General features: G+C 47.0%; 2 protein-coding genes across 2 annotated transcripts in view; both read right to left on the reverse strand.

Moving 5' to 3' along the window:
* ece2b (endothelin converting enzyme 2b) overlaps positions 1–5,171 on the reverse strand; it is a 34,066-nt gene extending 28,895 nt beyond the window's left edge. Inside the window, exon 1 of the mRNA XM_040130517.1 lies at positions 4,997–5,171. Coding sequence (XP_039986451.1) covers positions 4,997–5,029 — 33 coding nt within the window. The 5' untranslated portion in view covers positions 5,030–5,171. The remainder of the gene's footprint in view (positions 1–4,996) is intronic.
* Positions 5,172–18,425: 13,254 nt separating this feature from the next.
* On the reverse strand, positions 18,426–21,213 carry sst1.1 (somatostatin 1, tandem duplicate 1). Its single transcript, XM_040131311.1, has 2 exons — positions 20,976–21,213; positions 18,426–18,644 (listed from the first exon to the last, which is right to left on the reverse strand). The coding sequence occupies exons 1-2, from the start codon at positions 21,099–21,101 to the stop codon at positions 18,426–18,428; spliced, it is 345 nt and encodes a 114-aa protein (XP_039987245.1). The 5' UTR covers positions 21,102–21,213.
* Between the last annotated feature and the right edge of the window lie 3,674 nt (positions 21,214–24,887).

Consider the following 24,887-nt stretch of genomic DNA (forward strand, 5'->3'; position numbering starts at 1 on the left):
TTATCCAAAATGTTTCCGGTTATTTTTCCGCTGGTCAGTCGACCGTTGGACTCATCGTTGAAGCTCTGGATCAGTTGATTAACAGAATCACTACTGTGACCATCAGTTGATCACTGGAGTCATTTTTCAAACCGAAGCTGAACCAGTTTCATCTTCTCCGTTTTCTCTCACAGTAACTGAATCTCTGGGTTTTGGACAAAACGAGACATTTGAAGACGTCGTGTTTCACTATAAAGTGAAAATGTGAGAAAATGAGATTTTATAGACCAGATGATCAATCATTTAATCAAGGAAAAAAAAAAAAAGGTTGATAATTATTGATAATTAGGATAATTACGGATTATTATTAATCATTACTCGCAGCTCTAGTCATGAGGACGAAGGTGGTGAAGATGATAAAGATCAGGTATTAAGACAACGAACAAGGGAAACGTTCGTTTGCTCAGATGGAAGCGACGATGATGAAGACGACGACGACGACAAAGATGATGAAAACGATGAAGGTGGCATCGAACACAGAACAGACTCAGCGGCAGCAGCAGCAGCGGCGGTGGTGGTTCAGGGCGTCTTGGTTTGTTTTGTTACTCGGATGGAAACTGGGCGTCTTAAGACAGGAAGTCACAGAGCTGCAGACAGGAAACAGTAAACCCTGCCCAACCCAACGCGCACACACACACACACACACACACACACACACACACACACACACACACACTCTCAGTGAGCAGCAAGCTGGCAGTAACTTTGGGAATGCTCACACAAAGAAAGTCTGATACAAAGAGTCCAAGAAAACAGCAGAAACTGAAATAATCAATTAGTCGATGGACAGAAAACCAATCATCACTTCAGTTACTTGTCAAAAACCTGGTTCTCAGTCTCTGGTTCCAGTGTTTTCTGTTTTTTCATCTTTTATCACAGTAAAACTTGTTTTGGACAAGACATCTGAAGACATCCCCTCGGGCTCTGACAAGCTGCGGTGGATATTTTTACTGTTTCGTCTCATTTTACAGACGAGACAACTGATTAAATAATCAGGAAAACGAGCGGCAGACTGATGAAAAACTCAGTGTTATTGTCCTGACAACAACAAACCCTCTCAGACTACATTTTCATGCCCCGTGTTCGCAACGTTGCATTTCTAAAAATCGAACGTCAACGTCAACAACAGAGGTTTAAGGCACCGACCACGAACCACAACGTCCCTGGTTCGAGGCCTTTTCGGGCTGAAATCTGACGGTTCCAGGCTCTCAAATAGGGAAAATGTCATTGTTTTCTGTTTTCTATCACAGTGAGCTGAATATCTTTGACGTTTGAAGACAAATCAAACGTGGAGAGTTTATCAGATTGGAGACAATACGATCTATCCATCTGGTTTCCAGAGAAAGGGGTAAATTCTCGGTGAGGTCCGGAGTCCGCAGAGGATACTTAACTCCCCATTTTCCCTGGAAATTTCCCTGAAAGGTTTCAAATATTTCTCTGGCGTCGGGCCCTGAAATCAAGCCCAACCTCAACGTGGAGGGTGTTTCCGTCCCCTGAGCTCGTCTCCTCAGGCAGCGTGTAGAAAAATGCGGATCAGCCTGTTGGGTTCAGATTCTGTCGGTTCCCTGAACTCACCAAACCAGACTGTTCTCTGAACGTTTTCTGAAAGTTCAGTGCCACCGTGACCAAACACACACATTAGACAAACAGGTAAGACTTCTTTTCACACGTCTGCAACTTCCTTATGACTTTGTTGGTGGTTTCCTGGAAGGAACTCGGTAATTAGTGCTGTTTTCCTGTTAAACCCAAATAAAGATTTATTCATGGTCCCTTGAGGACTGGAAACTGCATTTGTCGCGTTGTGGCTCTTGCTTGTAGACCGATCCGACGTGTTTCTACCACCGGCAGCCCTGAGGTGACTGGAGTCGGCTCAGCCTTTAAATGCAGCGAATTAAATAAAAGCTGCGTCTATTCAGAACCAAACTTTACAACGGTCTCGCGGACGCGTCCTCAGAAATGGTCCGGGGACCGTGAACCCGTGAGAGAAGCGGGAAGGTTTCGTGTTGGCCGACTGCCCTGGTTAACGTTGGATTAAAGGGGGAGTCCGTCCTTTTTAAGGCGGAATGGGTGGAGGAGGTGACGCTCCCAGAATCTGACACATCTCATCGTGTGTTTAGTTCAGTTATGAAGACTCAAAAAAAACAAGACGCACTCGTTGAAGACCCCCCAAAGCCCCAGGTTGACTCCCCATCGTTTCTGTCCAATTAGGCCGATTAACCACTAATTTGTTCCATTGAAGAACAATCTCGGCGATGCTGAGACCTCCACCTTGTGGTTCTGGTCTTGAGGGACTTTGTCTTAAAAATCCAGTTTTAAGGCCTCAACTGTTTTCGTCTATATTTGTTGTAAATGTGCGTTTTATCAACCTTTTTTTTCCCAGGTAAGGTCGTATTATTCCATCACAGGTGACGGTTAATAACGACAGCTATTTCCAGCTCTTGTCATCATCGACACGTCGACAGTTGCGGTATTTTCTGAATGAAATGACCGAATAAGGTGGAAAATGAGCGTCTTTCTTCCCTGAAGCTCGTCTGTTGTCGCAACGTTTCCATCCACAGGTGTCGATTTTACCGTCAGAGAAAATGTAGGAAAACAAGCAAAGATTCCCATTGGAGAAGCTGGTAACCGATCAATGAGCAGAAGTGTTTCCAGAACTGTTCAGGTTCTGTCAGTCAACTAGTCAGCTGCTTAGCCTGCAGAGCACCGGTTGGTTTCCGGGTGTCCGGTGGGACGATGGCACCGCCTCGTGCCGAGTGTCGGGGGTCAGAGGTTAGCGGCGTTTGTTTGACGTGAGTCTGAGAAGCTCCGGCTCTCGGACCGGAGCCGCGCTTTTGTCCGTTTCTGTCCGCGTGATGCCGGCGGCTGCCGTCAGCTGATCCGCTAGCGTCCGCGGTCTTTCTACTGAACTGACCTTTATCAAAGCGCGGACTGATCCATGGCTGGAAGCTACATTCACAAACATCTGCACGTTTTCTTTAAACTGAACACTTTCCCCTTCATTTTAAACTCTACAGCTTTTTTCACTGTCGCATGTTTCACACAGTTTCACCGTAAGTTTCTGTCCCACATTCACGACCTCATGACCGTCGCTGTCCTTGCATTTTCTCTTACTTTGTATAATTTGATTGTTTTGCAGCGCAGCACCGACGGAAACTCCCCGTTTGTGAGAACGGACTCGGCGTTAAACCCCGTTTCTGATCCCGGTCCGAGACAAACCCCCACCAACGCGGCGTCACCTGCACAGTAACGCTGTGACGTATGAAACCCGCAGACGTCTGCTCACCTGTAAATCTCTAAAGACCCCGCTGGCCGTTTTTAGCCGCTGCAACAACAAACTGACGGTCCACAGACATCTGCCGATCACCGTCTCTTGCACGGCCTGCCGGCACTGGGCCAACGTTGAGCCGTGGAGTCAGTAAAGCGTGTCTGGTTCGAGTCGTCATAACTAAAGTAATCGGGAGATGAGATGGTTTCACCGGGTTTCTGATCTGGAAACGAAACCGGCGATGATGCGACTACTGATTGATTTTATCATCGATTAATCTCTCGATTAGTTTGTTGATTAAACAACGAATCCTTTAGTCTAAGTTCAGTCGTCTCGCTTTGTCCGACCAACGGTGAAAAGCCCAAAGATTTCCCCGCGACAGAACTGGAGAAACGGGAAACTTTTCTGATGGAAAAATGATTAAACTGATTAATAGATTCATTTCATGTCGATCAACTAATCAATAAACGGATTGTTGTCGTCAGGAGATGGATAGCGAGGGAGGGAATCTGTTTTTCAGACTTTTTATGCTTTATAGTTTTACCTTTTCATGCATCTAAAAATATCCGTTAAACCGGCGTGAGAAGAGAGAACCAGGCTTCGAGTCAGGACCCGAGCGTCGCGTCGCCGTGGGACAAACACCGGTTCTGTCAGACGGGTGGTTTCCAGGCGGGGCAGCTGAAACAGACCCGGGTCGCCGTGACAGAAGAAGCTTTCAGCCCCAATCGATGATCGGACTCTTGTTTCAGCTGCTTTAAGAACAATTCCAGCCGAGTTCCCGCTTCTTCCTCTGGAGCAGCCGCTGCTTTTTTCTGTCTTCGTCCGGGACACAGACTCTGATCGTCGACACAAGATGGTTTCTTTTATTGGAAACAGATTGAAATGTTCCTCCTGCAGAGGCTGATTTATTATGAGTTTCAGACACTTTAAGAAAAGAGGGTCTGCGGACTCACGTTGCGGCAGAAACGACGGACTGAGACGTGGGTGTTTTTGGACGCTTGGAGGTTTTACGGGTGGAAGCGGCGGCTGCCTGGTGCGGTGGCGTTCGTCCAGCCACCGATTAACCCAGCGACGCTTCCAGCTGAGCAGCAGCTTGGAAAAGACGATGCAGCAACATGTTTCCTGTCCTCACGAATGTAAAGAAGAAGAAGAGGCTTTCATCCTGTCTCTTCTTCTTCTGTGGTTCAAATGCGCTGAAACAAACCTCAAACCAAAAAAGCAAAACACTTTTTTTTTTTTTTAATTTGCAGTTTTGGTGAAAGTCTGCAGAGAAACGTCTGTAGCACGTGGTGTCTCCATGTTCAGTGTGCGTGTGAGATGATCAGTAATGTGACCAATCAGCCTGTTTGATCAGTGACGTCAGCAGGAGGTGAAAGCTGCTTTCAGGCCTGAAAACGTTTCTGCTCCCGAACCTCGACCAAACGCGCGCCGAGCTGAGTGCGGTCGTGGTTTCCTACAGACCAGTCACGCCGTCAATCAATCACGGTGATTGACAGGTGATCACCATCAGCCGCAGCTGCAGACACAGAGCAGACCCGGACCCGGTGCGACCGAGACGCACGGTAGCGTGCGAGCTGCGACTGTGTCGCGGGTACGCGTGTGTTACATATATACATATATACATATATACATATATATATGTATATATATATATGTATATACGTGTGTGCATGTGTGTGTGTGTGTACTCACGGTGTTCCGTAGGTCCTGCAGCGCTACGCTCATCCTGGAGCTCCGTCCCCGAAAACAGAGCGCTACCGACGGCCGCTCCGCCGGCCCATCCTCCCCGGCTGTCCGTCCGTCTGTCCTCCACTCTGTCCGTCGTCCTGTCTGTCTCTCGGTCGGTTCTTCTTCTTCTTCTTCTTCTTGTTCGTCTGTGCAGCAGCAGCAGGAGGATCGGGAGGTTTTTCAGTTCTCTCTCTCTCTCTCTCTCTCTCTCTCTCTCTCTCTCTCTCTCCTCAGACCCCGCCCAACATCCAACCAGCCTCTTCCTCTCACAAACAAGCACACCCCGAGACACAGAGGGGCTGACGTCATCCTCACGGCCCCTACGTCACCTGCAGCTCCCTGTCTATCTATCCATCTATATATCTGTCTATCTGCCTGTCTCTCTAATTGTCTGTCTCTCTGTGTCTATCTATCTGTCTGTCTGTCTGTCTCTCTATCCATCCATCCACGTGTCTGTCTCTCTCTGTCTGTCTCTCTGTCTCTCCATCCATCCATGTGTCTGTCTCTCTCTCTGTCTGTCTCTGTCTATCTATCTATCTGTCTGTCTCTCTGTCTCTCCATCCATCCATGTGTCTGTCTCTCTCTCTGCCTGTCTCTCTGTCTATCTATCTGTCTGTCTCTCTGTCTCTCCATCCATCCATGTGTCTGTCTCTCTCTCTGTCTCTCTCTGTCTATCTATCTATCTATCTGTCTGTCTGTCTGTCTCTCTGTCTCTCCATCCATCCATGTGTCTGTCTCTCTCTCTGTCTATCTATCTATCTGTCTGTCTGTCTGTCTCTCTATCCGTCCATCCATGTGTCTGTCCCTCTGTCTATTTGTCTCTCTCTCCATCCATCCATGTGTCTGTCTCTCTCTGTCTGTCTCTCTGTCTCTCTGTCTCTCCATGTGTCTGTCTCTCTCTCTGTCTGTCTCTCTGTCTCTCTCTCTCTCTCTCTCTCTCCATCCATCCACGTGTCTGTCTCTCTCTCTCTGTGTCTCTCTGTCTATCTATCTATCTATCTATCTGTCTCTCTCTGTCTCTCTGTCTCTCCATCCATCCATGTGTCTGTCTCTCTCTCTGTCTGTCTCTCTGTCTATGTATCTGTCTCTCTGTCTCTCCATCCATCCATGTCTGTCTAAACACTAAAAATCTTCTTCCAGTCACTGAAGCAGAAAAAGAGAAAAACCATCGTCTTTTCCGTAACAGATCATCAGCTCACACCTGCATTTATTTAGTGCAGATTAACTAAACAGCTGCTCCACATCTGTCCTGTCATTTACTTCAGCTCACACGCTTTTATTCACACAACCTGTGGGTGTGACACATGGATTTTCCTCCAGCTCAGACACTCTGGGTAAAAGCAGCTGTGTAAAATCAGGACAGAAAAATTCGGCTTTGGGAAGTTCAGTTCTTCCTTTCCAACGCCGTACTGGGACGTGGCTCCAGTACTTTTACTGTTTTTACACTTAAATGAAATATTTCTCAAGTCAGTTCCACAGTTTCTTACTTTGAATCCAACCAATAAACGAAAAAATCAAACAGTTTTTGTCGCTTCACGGCTCTGAGGCAGATTTTTAGCTCGTGTTGGGAAATCCAATTTACTGGAAACTGAATTAAACTGAAGAAGTGAAACGCGACACGTCTAAATAAATAAAACGTCACAGAGACTGATTTTGTTCTCCGGAGGTGAGATCGTGACCCGCTAGATGTGAAAACCCCGCAGCTGCAGCTCAAACTGCAAATGGTTGTCATCTGATCCGAGGCAAAGACACAGGATCAAACGGAGCAGGAGGACCAGAAGAACTGCCCCTTGAATCGGCTGCACACAGACCAGAAGAGTAAAGAGAAAAACCTGTACAACAATCAAAATGAACGAGCCGTTGGTGCTACAGGATGATCTGTGGTGGAAGAGCAGCTCTGATTAAACGACGACAACCAAGAACGAATCCCTCAGTCCAGATAAAACTACACTGACCTCCGGCAGGGCATTATGGGATTGTTTCCTGTGACGTGGGACAGGTCTGTTTAATGTCCCCTACTGTCCCTGCACGAAGAACCCGCCGGAGGAGAACTGGACTCAGTCGGCAGAGCGAGATAAAGGTCCCGCATTCAGACTGGAGTCCAGTAAGACGGTCCACTTCGTTCGTGGTGAGCAGCAGATCCCAGATCAGACACCGTCGGAGCGCTGACAGTCAGACGTCGGCAGGAGTCGTAGGTAAAAGTGGTAAAAACCGAGACAGCCGTCTTCACAGGACTCCACTCGTCCGAGGCACAGAGTCTTTTACAACGTGAAACAACAAGGAAGAAAGACACGTCCACCTGTCATTCTGCGTCCAGACGCACCTGACAGTCAGTTAACCAGAAGTAAACCAGGTCGCACAAGCCTTTTGATAAAAATACGTTTTAAAATATGACCCAAAGAGGGTCCCTGCCAGTCCCCTCTAGTCGTCGCCCCAGCACGGGAGGCCCCTGCCGGCGTGGGACCGGTAAGTCGGTGACGTCGTCTAGGCCCAGGCCGTGAAGCGCTGTAGAGGTATCAAGTAAAATCTGGAAGTCGGTTCTGGAGCAAACTGGTAGCCGGTGTAAAAACGTTAGAAAGGGAGCAGTTTGATCCACTTTCCTACTTTGTGTGAGTCCTCCAGCTGCTGCGTCCAAACAGTCTGTGGATCCTTTTCTGATTCGTGCTCAGTAGGACGCAGGTCAGACGGTTTCAGAGCCTCCAAGGCTCAGATCTGAACAGGTTTTGACGTGGATATTGAGACTGCAATCGAACGGTGCGGGCCTGGTGGCTGCTGATGGTCCGGACCAGTTTCAGGGATTCCGGCCTCCCCCAGGTCGGAAAGTCTTTGCACACCTTAAAGTCTCGGCGACAGGTGAAGGAGATCGAAAACTCCTGACTGGGAAAGAAAGTCGTCTCTGCTGCAGGCTCCAGGAAACGTTCGCAGCTACCACCATTACCCACCCAGACCTCTGACGGGTTGAATTGTGGGTAATGTAGGCGCCGGGTTTTGCCTCAGAGGAAGAATGTGAGGAATAAAAAAAAGCGACATCTCTCTTTTAAAATCCGTCCATCACGAGTCCGACAACGTTTTCGGAGTGAAGCGATGAATCTGTGGAAGAGTCCTTTAAGTCTGGATCCGGGATCAAACGGAGTTTCCTGCATCCTGCGTGGTGGAAAGTAACTAAGTACATTTACTCAAGTACCGTACTTAAGTATGATTTTGAGGTACTCTACGTCTTCCATTCCAGTATTTCCATTTCCTGCCGCTTCACACTTGTACTCCACTACATTTATCCGACCACTTTAGTTACTAGCTACTGTGATTATAGATTGAGCTGCTTTTTCTAAAGATGATCACATGAGCTCCACCTTTACCAGCTGCACCGTTGAGGTGATGCGGACACGTTATTACATCCACTGTGTCTTATTGTGAGGGAGGAGAACTTTTACTTTCGGTACTTGAAGTTCATGGGGATGAACTTTTACTGAAGTAAACTTTTAAACGTTTAAACTACACTGTGCTGTCAGTCCTTTTCCTGGTTTCTGAGCTGAGACCCTTTAGCGGTTCTGGGTCTGGGCGGAGAACCCAGTGGACCCAGAATCCCTCAGGGTGGATGTGCTCTGCCACCACGCTGCACTCAGCTGCTCCGGTGCTCAGCGAAGTGTTGTGCAACAGCGCCGCCCGCTGGCCGCAGACACACGGCACACGTGGCTGCTGACGGGGCGATGACACCGGTTGATGCTGGTGTGTAAACACATTTTGTGGAGGCACTAATGAAGCCTTGGTGCCGTCGTCCCGTCTGACGTCGAGTCACAAAGCATCATCCGCTGAACATAAAACACAGACGAAAAACACACAAACACCAGAACTATGGGAGATCAGCTCCTGAGCCCCACCGCCAAAATAAAGTACACATCCTGTTCAAATAAAGGGTTAAGGAAGAGCCGGGGCTCATCAGAGCGAGAGGCCCCAACGTTACGGAACCGGGGGAAAAACAGTTCAGCTCTTTTTAAAGAGGAAAAGAATCCCTTTAATATAATAGACTCAGCCGGTTTCAGCTTCGCTTTAGAAACAACCGACACCAGCTTCGTACCTGTGACCTTTCGCTTCCTGTAATATTTAAATAATTCAACTAAGACGTGTGCACACAACCGCGACTGTCAGTCAGTGTGAGGGGGGCGGGATCCAGAGCTGTGATTGGACAGCCGGAGGTGGGCGCGGGGCTCCGGTCCCAGCCACGATGCGGTGCCGGGTTTCTCCAGCAGAGGGCAGAGAGGGATCGTGGTCCTGCAGATCCTGAACCACGGGACCGGGACCGGGTGCGGGTTTACTGGTCCAGCATGGGGAAAACCATTTGAGCAGTAATTATGATGGATGGTAATCTGTCCTCAACCGGGGGCCGCGTGTGGACCGATGTGTCCCTCGTTTGTGATGAAGATGATGATGAGGATGATGATTCATGACTGACTGGACTAGATGACCTCCTCCTCCTCCTCCTCCTCCTCCTCCTCCTCCTCCTCCTCCCGTTAACTCCTCACTCTGTTTTATTTGTTATCAACAGGTCGACCAGAAAATCACGTGGATTTTTCCTCCTCTTTGTTCAATCCCTCCTTCCTTCCTGTCTCTAGTCGTTTTTCTTGTCCTCTTTCTTCCTTTCCAAACCACTTGTTCGTCCATTCTTCCTCCCTTCTGTCTTTCCTCTTTTCCTCTCCACCCTTCTTTCCAACCCTCTTTCTTTTCTTCTTCCAGTTTTCCCTTTCTTCCACTACCTCATTTTTTCTTTTTCTTTCTCTTCTCTTATTCTATTCTTGTTTTCGACATCCTCCCTCTCTTTCTCGTCCTCTTCTTCTTCTCTTCCTTTATTCCTCTGTAGAAAAGGATTTAGAGGAGGAAATGAGGAGGCAGCAGAGGAAGAGAAGAAGCGGGGAAGAAAAGGGGGATTGAGGGAAAGACGAGGTAAAGTAAAGAGGGATCAAAGTGAAGGAGTGAACCTGTCTTCACATCAGATGAACTTGTTAGTTCAGGCTGAGAGAGAAAAACAGCAGCTGCGAGTCTGAATGAGAAGATGATTTTTCTTTTCACTCGTCTTGAATTCAGATAAAAACCTCCAGCGGCTCTGATTCAAACTTTGTTCTCGGAGGTGGAGACGATGTTCGAGCACCTGCAGGAGGAGCTGCGAGACGACAGGGAGCTGAATCCCCATCATCGTCATCATCATCACCTGTCTCTTTCCAGAGACATCAGCTGACGTCCCCTGGTTTTTGGTTTGCAGAGCCGTTGTTCTCTAAACGCTCTGTCGTCCAGGAAAACGAACCCCAGCGCACATGATGCTGCGCTTTCATCGCCCTCAGTCAACTTTGCTCCTCTCGGTTCGTTCGGGAACCAACAATAAACAAACAGGGACTTTTTTTTTCAACTGATCTCACAGGCCAATAAGAACCAGCCACTAACAGACGGTTCAAATGTCCATTTACAGTATAACAACAACAATCTGCAAGACCTTTCTCACTTAAAGTGAAATAACATATTAACATATTCACCAAACGAGACATTACTAAGTGCTGACAAAGGTTTGTTGAGATGTGGTCTGAAAAGGGGGTTTTTATCCTGCTGGCCTGACTCCAGAGGCGGGGGAGCACTGTGGTCAGGTCAGGGTGTGGCGTTTGACCCTGGCTTGGAGGAAACAAGGAGCGGTTCCCTTCAGTGCCCTGTAGACCAGGACCAGAGTTTTGAACTGGACAAAGCAGGAGCAGGGAGCCAGGAGAGGAGTGGTTGTGGCAGGCAGCAGCATTCAGGACCAGATGCAGAGGTCTGAGACCAGATGCAGAGGTCTGAGGGCTAGATACAGAGGTCTGAGGGCTAGATACAGAGGTCTGGGGACCAGATGCAGAGGTCTGAGGGCTAGATGCAGAGGTCTGGGGACTAGATGAAGACATCCTGGGACCAGATGTGGAGGTCTGAGGACCAGATGCAGAGGTCTGAGGACCAGATGCAGAGGTCTGGTGAACAGTTGCAGAGGTCTGGGGGCTAGCTTCAGAGGTCTGCTTTGAAACCAGATTGGTGGGGGTCCTTCTGTGGTTAAAAACAGTGTGTTGGAAAGAAGACGTGGAAGATTTCTACTATGACACGTTGTGACCTGAGACACCAAAAAAAAAACCCTCTACCAACAAAAAAAAAAAATAAAATAAAACAAATGTTCACAAGTGTCAAACAACAAAGACACCGAGCTTGTCTCAAACTTAGTATCAGATGTCTTGATCTCTTTAACAGACAGGATCAGGACAGGAGATATCCCATGAACAGGAAGGGAAAAGAAAAAAACCTGTTTCAACACATAGAGACCTTTGTGTTGTTGTTTATAAAAAACCTGTGCCCCTTAAGAGTAAGAGGTCAGCCATTTGTTTTTTTTTATTTTATCAAGATAGAAAGAACCAGAATCCAGGTCTGTGATCAGATGTTTGTTTGACCAGACCAGAAATCCTGCAGTTTTTTTTTTTAGTGGCAACTGCTTAACAATATTACAAATAATAATGTGATTGATGCTGACTGACTGTGATCCGACCTAAAAAAAAGAGCTGAGATTTGACATATTGATTAACGATTGTTGTGTTTGTGGTGAAATAACAGCTGGAACGAACCGACGACGTTTACACCTGATTTCTCTTCTAATACCTGATCCCCATACTGGAGCTCTGGAGCTCCCAAACTCTGACTCTGTTACCAGTTACTGGTTGAGCTCTCCTGTATTCTCTCCTCTGCGGTATTTAACGCTGATGAATTTATCTGGAGAAGGAGAAGAGTCTCTCCTCTGGTCATGAGACGCAGAGGCGTTACAGAAGCGAGCGCTCTTCACTGCTTCGGCTCTGGCTGAATTCTCAGCGGTCCACTCGGAGACGTTAGAGAGACGTTAACATCATCTCGTCGTCATCGACGGAGAAAAAAAGAGCGGAAAGAGAGCTGCTGATGATGTTTCCCCTATCCACTTAAACACAACCACAATAAAAAAGGTTCAGTAAGAGATTGGTGGGGGTCTTCTGTGTTTAAAAAACAGTGTGTGGAAAGAAGACGTGGAAGATTTCTACTGTGACACTTTGTGAGACAAACAAAAAAAAAAAAAAAAAAACCTCCAAAAAAAAAAAAAAAAAAATCAAAAAACAAAAACAACAAACAAAACAAACAAAGACACGAACTTAGTTGACTTTACGTGTCAGTTACTCTCTGTCTGGACTGGGAACATGTTAGGACAGTCCAGTATGTATGTCAGTATGAACAGGAGGAAAAACCTGTTTCAATCTTCACATAGACGCCTGACTGTTGTTTATAAAAAACTGTGAACCTGCCCTTTAAGAGGTTCAGTTTTTTTTTTTTTTTTTTTTTTATCAAGATGTAAAGAAGACAGGATCAGTTCAGGTCTGTTGTTGTTGTGTTGTTGGACCAGAAGTGCAAATCCTGCAGTTTTATTTTTAGTACATTATGCTAATGCATTAACATTAATGAACCTGCCTGATTTTGACACTGACAACCTGTAGCTAAAGTGAGCTGAGTGATTGATAAGCGATTGATGATTGTTGTCGTGACGGTGAATAACAACTGGATAACCTGAGGCGTACCTTCGATTCTTTACCTGATTCTTCATCTACTACCTGATCCCCTCTCTGAGCTTAACGACAGCCCCAGTTACTGGTTGGCGGCGTTCTCCTGTATTTAGCCACTCTGCGATTTGCTGCTGATGATCTGGATCGAGAATCTGGAGAAGTTTATCTGGTCTGTCTGCTGCTGGCGAGCGGTCGTAGAGCAGCATAAACAGCATCGTCTTCACTGCTTGGCCGAAGAGAAGCGTCGCGAGTTGGGAAGAGGCGTTACCGCAGAACGACGAACGAAGCGTCAGGCGAGAATCGTGGCGGCGGAGAAAGCAACGAGAAAGAGAGCTTATGATCTTCCCGCATTTTCCTACACAAACAAGAAGAGATTGGTTGGGGGTCCTTCTGTGGTTAAAAACAGTGTGTTGGAAAGAGAGACGAAGATTTCTTTCTACTATGACTGCCACCCCTGGAGACACAAAAAAAAAAAAAAACCAAAACCAAAAAAAAAAAAAAAAAAAAAAAAAAAGTGTCAAACAAAAAACAACACAACAACTCCAAGCTTCTCAAGTAACTTAGTGTCTGTTGATGTGGTCTTTACTACTGACATGTTAGAGGACAGGAATATAAAATATCCAGTATGAACAGGAGGAAAAAACCTGTCTGTTTCTTCACATAGGCATGTTGTGTGTTTTTTAAAAAAACTGAACCTTTGCCCTTTTCAAGGAGGTCTTTCAGCCATTTTGTTTTTATCAAGATGTAAAGAACTCCAGGATCCAGTTCAGGTCTGTGATCAGCTGTTGTTGGACCAGAAGTGAGAAATCCTGCAGTTTTTAGTGGCAGCTGCTAAATGAATCAACGTTAACATTAATGAACCTGATTGATGCTGACAACCTGTAGCTCCGAGCTAAAAAAAAAGAATACATATTGATTAACGATTGATATCGATTGTTGTGAAACGGTGAAATAACAGCTGAACAATTGACCGTTTTACTCTCACTGATTCTTCTCCTAAACTGATCCTACCCTAACTCTCCTAACCAGATCAGAACTCCTGGCTTAACGAAGCCCCAGTTACTGGCTGAGCGGAACGAGATGTATCCGGCTGATCGCGATCCGCTGATCGCTCTCCTGTCTGGATGGCGCTCTGTCGGGAGACGTCGTAGAGAGAGACGTGCAGCAGTATTTATCGCCTCTGGCGAGTCCAGTCGGCGGCCGAGTCGCGTCAGAACCGGCCAGACCGCAGATGGTGAGTGCGGTGCGGGGGACGAGCAATCGCAACAGATGAGTCGAAGCAATTGATGTTTTCGCTTCCTGTGCTATAAACAATTCTCAGCAGAGATTAAACAAGTTCAAAAGGAAGAGATAACGTCAAACATTAATACATGAATACACTAGTACACTAGTACATTAGTACATTAGTACATTAACGAATCCAGGTATTTTACTGACCGGGAACCGGATCCAAGATGGACCCAGCTCTCTGAACCTCAACCTACACTTAAGGTCCTCTGAGGAGCTCTATCTATCTACCTGCAGACTGAACCCAGGGAACACCGTTTCTACCCATCATGCACCAGGCTCAACAAAGACCTGAGACAGTCTGACACACCTCCAAACCTGAAGACTGTTGATAACGTTACCACGGCAACGAGCTTTGTTTCTCTGCTTTATCAGCCGCTCTGTGATTGGTCCAGGCCTGCTGATGAGAGTTTGACCTCTGACCTTTTTAACTGCTGCTGACGTCATCTCGCTGTGTGTGTGTGTGTGTGTGTGTGTGTGTGTGTGTGTGTGTGTGTGTGTGTGTGTGTGAGGCTGTATACTGTGGCTGATTAGTCGGCTTTTTGTTTTCAATGAATCGTCTTTTTAAGGTGAAACATGCCATCTGCAGCCATTCACACACACACACACACAGTTAAAAAGCTGTGTGTGTTGTTTTCCAGTGAAGCTTTCAGCTGTAATTAAAGCTCATTAAAGTTTATTGAAGCCGTTTAAACGCTAGCGTCTGATTGGCTGACAGGTTGACTGGCGGCTGAGGCTCTTTGTGCGGCTGCAGCTGCTGCTTCCTGTTTATTAAAGCACCGCTCGCCTCTTAACGAGACAGAGCGCTGCGACATCCTCACAGCTTCCTGTTGGAGATTGAAGGCACCTGCTGACTCACCTGCGGAGCACAAGCCGCTGATACTGGGGTCAAAGGTCAAAGGTCACGTCGGGAGGACTGAAGCATGCAGAGGAGTTGGCATTGACAGATGATCGTTGTTTACATTCAGTCTGGATGGAAGAGTTTACGCTTTGTGCAGATTAATAAACATCTTCAGTGTCAGTTTAAGGAAACGAACACCGCGAGCGTGAGAGAGCTGAAGGAAACGTCGAGCTCCTGATTGATTTGATGTGCGACAAAAATCATCGTCCTTCTCAGAGTCCTACCTGAGTCAGACATGAGCTCACAGACACGAAAGACATGTTGAAATGATTCAGTGGGACGTCCACTTCCTGGGGACACCATGATCCCTGATGTCCCTGTAGAATAAGGCTCCAGAAATCCACTCGGAAACCGGAGGAAAAGGAGGCTGCAGAACTTCATTCAGAATCTTCTTGTTTTTAAGTTTCCTTCAGCGTCACAGTGACCCGGTGACAGTTGTCTGTACGTCCACGGCTACGCTGAGAACAGGAGCTGGTCACAGCTGGTTCAGCCGCTCTTAACGGGACAGATTCACTAAATGTGAACAGATGAAGGGTAAAAAAAACACAGGACTTGAGTTGTAGCCCACAGCATAACTCGGTGGTTCCATGACATGACACTGAAACCATACATGACAATAATTTCTGGATTTACAAACAGTGTTTCCATTGGCCGATCGAGCAGATCCTCAGGTCAAAGCTGAGAAGTACATTTACTGAAGTACTCAAGTATAAATCTGGGATACTTGTACTTTACTTGACTATCGTCTTTTCTCACTGCACTACAGAGGTAAATATCTTTTACTGCACCACTTTTATCTGACAGCTTCACACACAAGACATCTGAAGAGCATATTACATATAACGCTTTGTTTTAGATTAAATTGCCAGAAACTACACGAGCAGAGCTGAAACCGATAATCGATCGATTGAGTAAATCATAGGGAGATTAATCCACAATGACGATAATCAAAATAGTCAAAATTAGCTGAACCTCAACCAGCCTCAGCATTAAAATGCTGTTTAACACATTATCGCATCAGTAAAATATCCCAACGATATAATTAATACCAGTGGAACAGTCAAGGACGTGAATGCTGAATACAACAGGAGGCCAGTCATGTGACCTCAGATGTTGTCACATGACCTAAGAGACTCTGTCAGCAGTGTGTGTGTGTGTGTCTGTGTGTGTGTGTGTCTCAGCTGTCAATCATCAGATCTCATTAAGTTCTAATTCTTCATTCTTTTCTTAACAAAGCACTAATGAATGAAAGGAGCTGCTAATCTGACTGCAGCAGCTGCTACAGACACACACACACACACACACACACACACACACACACACACACACACACACACATACTAACACACACACACACACACACACACACACACACACACACACACACACACACACACACACACACACACACACACACACACACACACACACACACACACACACACACACACACACACACACACACACACACACACACACACGCACATACTAACACACACACACAGACACACACACACACACACACACATCCACACACACACACACACTAACACACACATGCACCCACAAATACTAACACACGCATACACACACACAGACACACAGACACACACACACACACACACAAGCACATACTAACACACACACACACACACTAACACACACATACTAACACACACACACACACACACACACACACACACACACACACTGCTTCTTGGGTTAACATGAGACCGGGAGCCGGGACCAGGACCCTCTGCTGAGACCAACTCTGTCTCATTTCTATCTGCCTGTATTTGTTTTTCCGAGCCGGTTTTGAAGGAAACACCATTTCTGTCTGGACAATGTTCAGTGGCTTTATGGAGGAGGACGTCACCAGATGCTGATGTCCTCCCTTGAGATGCTCTGCCAGTGTCTTTACTGCAGCCGCCTTCAGCTGCTTCTGTCTGTGGGTCTTTCCGCCCTCGGTTTGGTCTCAGGAAGTGAAAAGCCTGCTCAGTTGGGTTGAGGTCAGGTGACTGACTTGGCCATTGAAGAATATTTTCCATTTCTTTGCCTTGAGAAGCTCCTGTGATCCTTTCTCAGCGTGTTTTGGGTCATTATCCATCTGTACTGTGTAGCACTGTCCTGTCAGTTTTGCATCATTTGTCTGAATCTGAGCAGATACACTTCAGAATTCACCCTGCTCCTTCTATCAGCAGTCACATCATCAAGAAACACCAGTGACCCGGTTCCACTGGCAGCCTTCCATGCCCAGATGATGTGGTGGCTTTGGATCAGGAGCCGTTCCTTTCCTTCTCCATACTCTTCTCTTCCCATCATTCTGGGGCAGGTTCATCTTGGTTTCATCTTGGTTTCATCTTGGTTTCATCTAGTTCCAGACCTGTGCAGGCCTATTTAGATGTTTTCTGGCAAAGTTTAATGTGGCCTTTCTGTTCTTGAGTGTTCCCAGTGGATTGTTTAAGTCTTCACTGGGGTCATTTGGTTGGACTGAGTTTCGAATGATCTTTCTATACTAATTAGGCTTTTATATTAGTTTTGAAAAAGGTTTTCCCTCTGCAGCAGGACAATTTAGATGATGTCGACATCCTGTACATGGAGACATCAGACTCGCTACTTCGTAGGTCTGACCCAGTCTACCATTCACCGCAGCATTTCATTTTGAATGTTGGAACAAGAAGTCATCACCGGGGTTCATACGTGTTACCCGGATGGACCGTCGCTGGTAAACTACCGGTTTCCCTAGGTGAGATGTGTCCTCCTGTTTCTAACAGCTGTCAGACCAGATCGTCCGCTGGGCAGCCTGAGCCTGGAAAACATTTACAAGATAATCTTTGGAAATGCCGCCGTCACATCAGACACTCAAACATCACATCCAGAACGTGTTCCATGAGGAAGGCGAGTGTTTTAATCGGTCAGGTTTTACCTCTCGTGTCCCTCGGGTCCTGATCTGTTGTGTTATACAGTAAATTAATGATGTGTGCTCTCTTGTAACTGTGTGACAGACACAGTCAGGTCTGTCTTGTAGAAGACGTAATGTGTCTTAAGACTTCTGGTTAAATAAAGATTCTATTAAACAACTAGTTGGGGGTTTTGCAATGCATACATCGTCTTCAGCTTTTAAATGTAAGGTCTTTAATTTGAAATTCTTCTGTATCGATTTCCTTTCTCCTCCTTCTGTCTCGGAGCTGCTGTAGCGTGAATTTCTCCTCTGGGAATCAATAAAATTATATTTTATAATCTGATCTGCGATCAGCGATGTTCAGGCGGAAAGAAGTGATTAAAATCAAAAGCCTTTCTTTTCTGGTTGCTATGGAGTCTCCTCTGTGTTTATTAACCTTCATTAACTGGTATTTTATTGTTGAATCCCCCCCCCAGGTTAGACTTTAATCAGCTCCAATAAAAACCTGAGGCTCTTCATCCTGATGAGGATTTTTATTCCCTCTCCTCCTCCATCAGCAGACGGGAGCGACTGTTTGTCTCAAACTGATTTTATTCAAACCAACAATTAAAAATAGTTTCATCAAGTTTACATTCAGAAAGAATCAGCTCAGAAAAATCTAAACAATTCATCCAAACTTATCATTGACAGTCTGATCCATACAGTTTCTGTACAGGGAGGGGGGTCTCAGCAGGAAGTGAAGGTCTTCCAGAAGAAGTTCTTGCAGCCGGCTTTCCTCTCGCGGGGGGCGAGCAGCGGCCCGGCGCCGGCGGCTCGTTCCAGATCCACACGGACATCTTCGGGTTCTCCTTCGGTCAGAGGGAAGTCCTCCTCCTCCAGAACCTTGTTCTCCACCTGCAGGAGGTCCGACAGGAGCAGCTCCGCCAGGGCGGAGCGAGACAAGTCCTGCAAGACCAAACACCGAAATATTAAATGTGAAAACGATAAACGGGAGGGGGGAAGCAACGTTAATGAAAACGGTTAAACAAACATCAAGGACAAGGCCTGTCCTGAGAGACAACTAGAGAATTATTAATGAAGAAAAGAACGAGAGACGAGCACGGCAACGTTCATCATGACCACATTACCATTACATGCACTGCTCAGAGTCTTAAGATGTGGTTGACAGCTTCAGAAAAAACTAGTAAGTGGACTTTGAGAGAAGATGTTTTTGTCAAACGTCTGTTTCCAGGGTCAGAAATTACGTTCACGCTCAACGTCACTTCAGCACCTTCATGACTTTTCTCCTCTCACACCGACAGTTGAGAAAAACCAACGTGAACTCTGAGGTCAGGCGATTCTGTGAAAACCTGGATCGGATTCACGCCAGCGTTCCTAAACTTCTGCCTCTCTACACGCTAACTACAGTCGGGTTGACGTCGGGTAAAGACGGGCCCACGTCCTGCGCTAAATCTGAACGCCGGTCCTGGTCGTAAATCCCGAGCCGCAGAATCGCCGGACGCAGACTGGACGACTCGATGCCTCACATCTGATGAAATTTAGCTTCAAAACTAAACGGTCAAGCTTAGAGAAAGATGGTGGTCGTTGTTCAAAGAAACCAACTTTGACCGTTGCTAGGAGACGGAGATGGGATGCGATCGTCAGTCTACCGCGTTGAACCGAAATAAAAAGTAACTGTAGGAGCATAAACACAAAGAGCAGATTCTACAGTTTGTTGCCGTGACGTTTTCTGTTTGGCCGTAGTTCTACAACGTCACGCTGCTGTAATAGTTTAGATCACCCCTGGAGGGCGCTGTCAGGAAAGCCTATGGCTACACAGGCCGGTGAGGTGTTTGAACGACCGGCTGATGACGTTCCCGTTTTTCTGACGGTGCGACGCCTGCGGAAGAAACGTTGCCGAGGTCTGGTCTCACGCCGACGGGACTGACGGGAGGACGAGCGTGTTTGTCTGTTAAACTCAGACTCGGCTGAGGCGCCAACATCCAGACTCTCTTTTGAAATTCGCCTGATACCGAAGGAGACTTTTCAGTCACGATCCAGGACTGGACCAGAGACAGACCTGAATCCATTACAGGATGTTTGGTGAATCGTTGTTGTTGTTAAATAAATGAGCACCTACACAAAATAACATAAAACATGAACAAATCAATTAGCGGAGTGAAGACATGCAGAGGACGCGAGTCTACAAGTTTTTCAGCCGCAATGAAATCGGTTCGACTGCGACACTAAGACCGGGATCAGACGCACCCCCTGATGCGGACCTGATGCTCTGGATCGGTTTGAGTTCAGGATTCTCTGACAGATGGTTTCTGTCTCCTGTCAGGACGCAGGGTGGGGGACATACCGGCCGAGAGAGCCCGTCCATCACTGCAGCTCACCACACGAATGTCAGAAAAACCTGCAGAGATTCAAATCTGCCTCTGTTCGGCCCATCCGTATCAGATCTCTGTTAGTCCGCAATCAATAGGGGACAGATACAGGTTGAGACTGTCAACCAAATAAAAACGACCGCTAAACCCGCCTCACTGTGAGGGGAGACAGCCGGATAAAGCGTCCGTCCACCCGTCCGTCTGATCCCTTTCATTAGGGTCTCCAGGCGTCTTTAATGATTAAAACCAGATGAAACCAACCTGACAGTTTCTTTTCTGTGATGAAAGAATCTGTTACACACTCGCCGTCAGTCGTCAGCAGCAGTCGGAATTTACAGGTTAGGACATTTGAAAAGGTGCAGACGTGCAGTAATGTCAACATCTGCATCTTTTCACAGCTTTTTCTGTTTTAAAACCATGTTGACGGATCAGATTTTTACTTTTTCGTGTTCAGTGTATTTTCCAGATTTACAGGTTCAATCGTTTTCCCCCTGATTGTCCAAAGACACGTTTTCAAGAAGCCAAAGGTCTTGTCTGCTGTTTTTAATGGAACAGAGTCCGAGGCTGATGAATTGGTTTTAGTCCGGATTTTAAGATTTCTGTCTCATCCGGATCATTTGGCTGCATATGTTGTGCGACAGGCGACTTTTCTCCGCGAGTAAAGCGTCAATTGATACGTTAGGATACAGATGTTACGATTCAGCATCTAGTTTAACCGCAGCAGCTTGAGGTGAAAGTGAAAAATGATCTTCAGGTCGCGATGGAGTCGTTTTCTACGGAAACACGCGCTTTGGACTCAAATGTCAGAGACAGAGAGAGAATTGACTTTTATGTCCGAGTTTTACGGTCTGGTTTTTAAGTTTCACCGGAGGAATGTCCCCGTCCCCGGTCCCCGTCTGTGTCGCACCTGTTTGGAGCCCAGCAGGCGGAGTTTGGCGTCTCTCTGGGCGGCGGAGGAGCAGCGGATGGAGGCGGTGAGAGAGAGGAGGAGCAGGAGGAGGCAGCGGAGGCGCGAGGAGGAGACCATCTTCATCACCTGTCTGTCGGTCTGTCTGTCTGTCGGCGGGTCGGTGGAGCTTCTGGGTCTGTCCCATCACAGCGGCTCTTATAAAGCCCCGCTGACGTCACTGATCGCCGTGTACGGGGGGGGGGTTGTGAGTGATGATGATGGTGATGATGATGATGATGATGATGATGATGTTTCCACCGCCTCCCGCTTTAGTGAAATGAGCCGTTCTCTGAAACCTTCTCTTTCCTTCCTGCTGCTCAGTTGACAGAGTTTCTCAGCCGGAGGCTCGCGGACCCCCGCGGGCCCCTGTCATTCATTTCTCCGTCCGGGGCCGGACCGGACCGGAACTCTCCCCAGGTTCGTGTGTGCAGAAGCTGAACGGATGTAACGATCACCTGACACCTGGCGCGGCATCATCATCATCACCATCATCATCATCATCATCATCATCATCACCTGCAGCCTGTTTAAATAAATCCCTCATCTTAGCGCAGGTGGATAACGGATGTGGCGTCAGCTGCGAAGCCTTGTTCTCTTCCTGTTGCCCCTTCTCTGCACCGCCTGCCGCAGGTTTTCTCTTCCTATCCGTGTTTCGGCACCTGGAGTTAGACGCTAACCGATTGAATGTCTGTACATAGGCTCCATGAAGCCGGGGTGTGGGGAAGAAAGACCGGTCCTCCGGGAGAATTCCCGAACTTCCCCATGGCCAGTCCGCGCCTCCCTCTATCGGTTCCTGATATCATCAACATTTGTTTGGCGTTTTTATCTAAACACGCTGACAGTGCGTTTAACATCAGTGGACTCTGAATAGAAGCTCTTGCTCATGTTGTTCAGAATTTTAAAGAGACTGTGTGAACAATGAAATCAGCTTCAGGTGGATCAGTCTTTGTGGTCATTTCGAGTCTCTTTGGTCATTTTGTGTCTTTGTGGTCGTTTTGTGTCTTTGTGGTTGTTTCAAGTCTCTCTGGTCATTTTGTGTCTTTGTGGTCGTCTCGAGTCTCTTTGGTCATTTTGTGTCTTTGTGTTCGTTTTGTGTCTTTGTGGTCGTCTCGAGTCTCTTTGGTCATTTTGTGTCTTTTTGTTCGTTTTGTGTCTTTGTGGTTTGTTTCAAGTCTCTTTGTGGTAGTTTTGTGTCTTTGTGGTCGTTTTGAGTCTGTTTGTGGTAGTTTTGTGTCTCTTTCTGTTCGTTTTTTGTCTCTGTGGTCATTTTGTGTCTTTGTGGTCGTTTTGTGTCTTTGTGGTTGTTTCAAGTCTCTGTGGTCGTTTTGTGTCTTTGTGGTTGTTTCAAGTCTCTGTGGTCGTTTTGTGTCTTTGTGGTTGTTTCAAGTCTCTGTGGTCGTTTTGTGTCTTTGTGGTTGTTTCAAGTCTCTGTGGTCGTTTTGTGTCTTTTGTGGTCGTTTCGACTTCTCCTTCCATCTCTGACTCAAACTGCTGGTAACGTTCAGCGAAGCATCAAGTGTTTTTCAAACAACTTCCTCCTTTGTCCATCACACACCTTCGGGGGGGCGAGGCTTGTCGCAGCGCTAATGACAGCTGTTGGTCACATCAACGCGTTGGCGTCCGGCTGCTTGCAGGTCTGTCACTGAAAAAGCATTTACCCGCTGACACACACACACACACACACACACATACACACGGCTGAATGGATTATTAAATCTTTTATCTCTGCTCACAGATGCCTCCACAGATGCCTATTTATTTTTCTCTCTCTTCACATTCGGTGTGAAATGAGAAGCTAAAATATGCTTCAGGTGAAGTTGGTGTGTGCGATGGCGTTCAGCTCTCTGACGTTCGGAAAACTCCGATCAGTGACGTCGTCACCAGAAAGTTGACTCACAGCAAGTGAAACGCAGTGGAAGGGAAGCTTCGTGTTGCCTCCTCCACGTTAATCGGACTTTCTGGTCTCTCTGTTCAGTCTGTGTTTGGCCCAGTGCATCCGCTGGATCTCACCCGGGTCTCAGAACTCAACGGAAGATCCACGTTTTTCACTCAAGTTAAAAACTCGGTTCACCCTCGCCCTGGAAAAGTTCCCGTCTATTGGCTCCCACACACATCTTTCCATTGAGTTTAACAAAAAGTGGGATTCAAATAGTGACCGAGTTTCTAATGATATCACCTGTGGCCTGGGGGTTAAGATCCTGATCATGGACCACAGCGTCCCCAGAGTCTGGCTGGAGACTTTTGTTGCATCCCACTTTCTGCTGTCGCTCTCTTATCGCTATGTAATAATAATAAAAATAAATTAATAAATAAATAAAAAGATAATAATAATAATAAATAATGCATAAAACGGCCAAAATAAATTGTTTTAAAACTTTCCTCTGTTCCGTCCGAATCCACCTTAGGAAAACAGGTTTTCCCAGGACTTCTGGTCAGAAGAGTCTGATTCGGATCAGAAGAGTCTGGTTCTGGTTCTGCGTCTTGCCAGGCTCAGAGAGAATCTTCCTGACAACAGTCAACCACCATCAGAGTCATTAGTCTGTAAATTTATGGGAAAGAAATTCTGTAGCTTTTGTTTCTGTTTTAACTCAGCAAACAGAACATCTGAAGAAAAGCATAAAAACGCATCTTAAAACTGCGACTTGTACATGTGAGGTTCATTTTGCAGAGTCAGGTTCTGGATGTGGTCGGCAGAGTCAGGTTCTGGTTAGCAGAGTCAGGTTCTGGTTGTGGTCAGCAGAGTCAGGTTCTGATTGGGGTCAGCAGAGTCAGGTTGTGGTTGTGGTCAGCAGAGTCAGGTTCTGGTCAACAGAGTCAGGTTGGTTCTGGTCAGCAGAGTCAGGTTGTGGTCAACAGAGTCAGGTTCTGGTTGTGGTCAGCAGAGTCAGGTTGTGGTCAGCAGAGTCAGGTTGTGGTCAGCAGAGTCAGGTTCTGGTTCTGGTCAACAGAGTCAGGTTCTGGTCAGCAGAGTCAGGTTCTGGTCAGCAGAGTCAGGTTCTGGGTTCTGGTCACCAGAGTCAGGTTCTGGTCAGCAGAGTCAGGTTCTGGGTTCTGGTCAGCAGAGTCAGGTTGTGGTCAACAGAGTCAGGTTCTGGTTCTGGTCACCAGAGTCAGGTTGTGGTCAGCAGAGTCAGGTTCTGGTTCTGGTCAGCAGAGTCAGGTTCTGGTTCTGGTCAGCAGAGTCAGGTTCTGGTTGTGGTCAGCAGAGTCAGGTTGTGGTCAGCAGAGTCAGGTTCTGGGTTCTGGTCAGCAGAGTCAGGTTGGGGTCAATAGAGTCAGGTTCTGGTCAGCAGAGTCAGGTTCTGGGTTCTGGTCAGCAGAGTCAGGTTGTGGTCAACAGAGTCAGGTTCTGGTTGTGGTCACCAGAGTCAGGTTGTGGTCAGCAGAGTCAGGTTCTGGTTCTGGTCAGCAGAGTCTGGACCTCTGTCGATGTCTCTGTGGGGATTTTCTTTTTTTCTTTTGGTGATGTTTTAACCGGGAGCTGAAATCCGCTCCCTGTCGAGGTCATAATCTTCAGTCACACCGTCGACTCTGTGGGAGTCTCAGTAATGAAGCTACAGTCACAGCAGTTGAACTGTTGGTGTAAACAGTTTCCTGCTGTTACGCTGCAAACACCAATCACACCTCTGCTCACACACACACACACACACACCATATATCTCCTTAATGGGTTCTTTTATCTTTCAGTGTTTTATTTTTCACAACAACAAACTCCTTCACACATGAACGCGTCGCTCGGAGAAATGTTCTGGCTGCAGGACGTCTTGTCGTTCGGGTCATCAAAAGCAGCAGCAGCTGGTTAACCGATCAAACGCCACCTCTGCCGACGATGAAAGAGGTCGCGGTGGCGCTCTGTGATTGGCTGACCGG

This window comes from Xiphias gladius, chromosome 7 (genome assembly GCF_016859285.1).
Source record: "Xiphias gladius isolate SHS-SW01 ecotype Sanya breed wild chromosome 7, ASM1685928v1, whole genome shotgun sequence".
Taxonomy (NCBI): Eukaryota; Metazoa; Chordata; class Actinopteri; order Istiophoriformes; family Xiphiidae; genus Xiphias; species Xiphias gladius.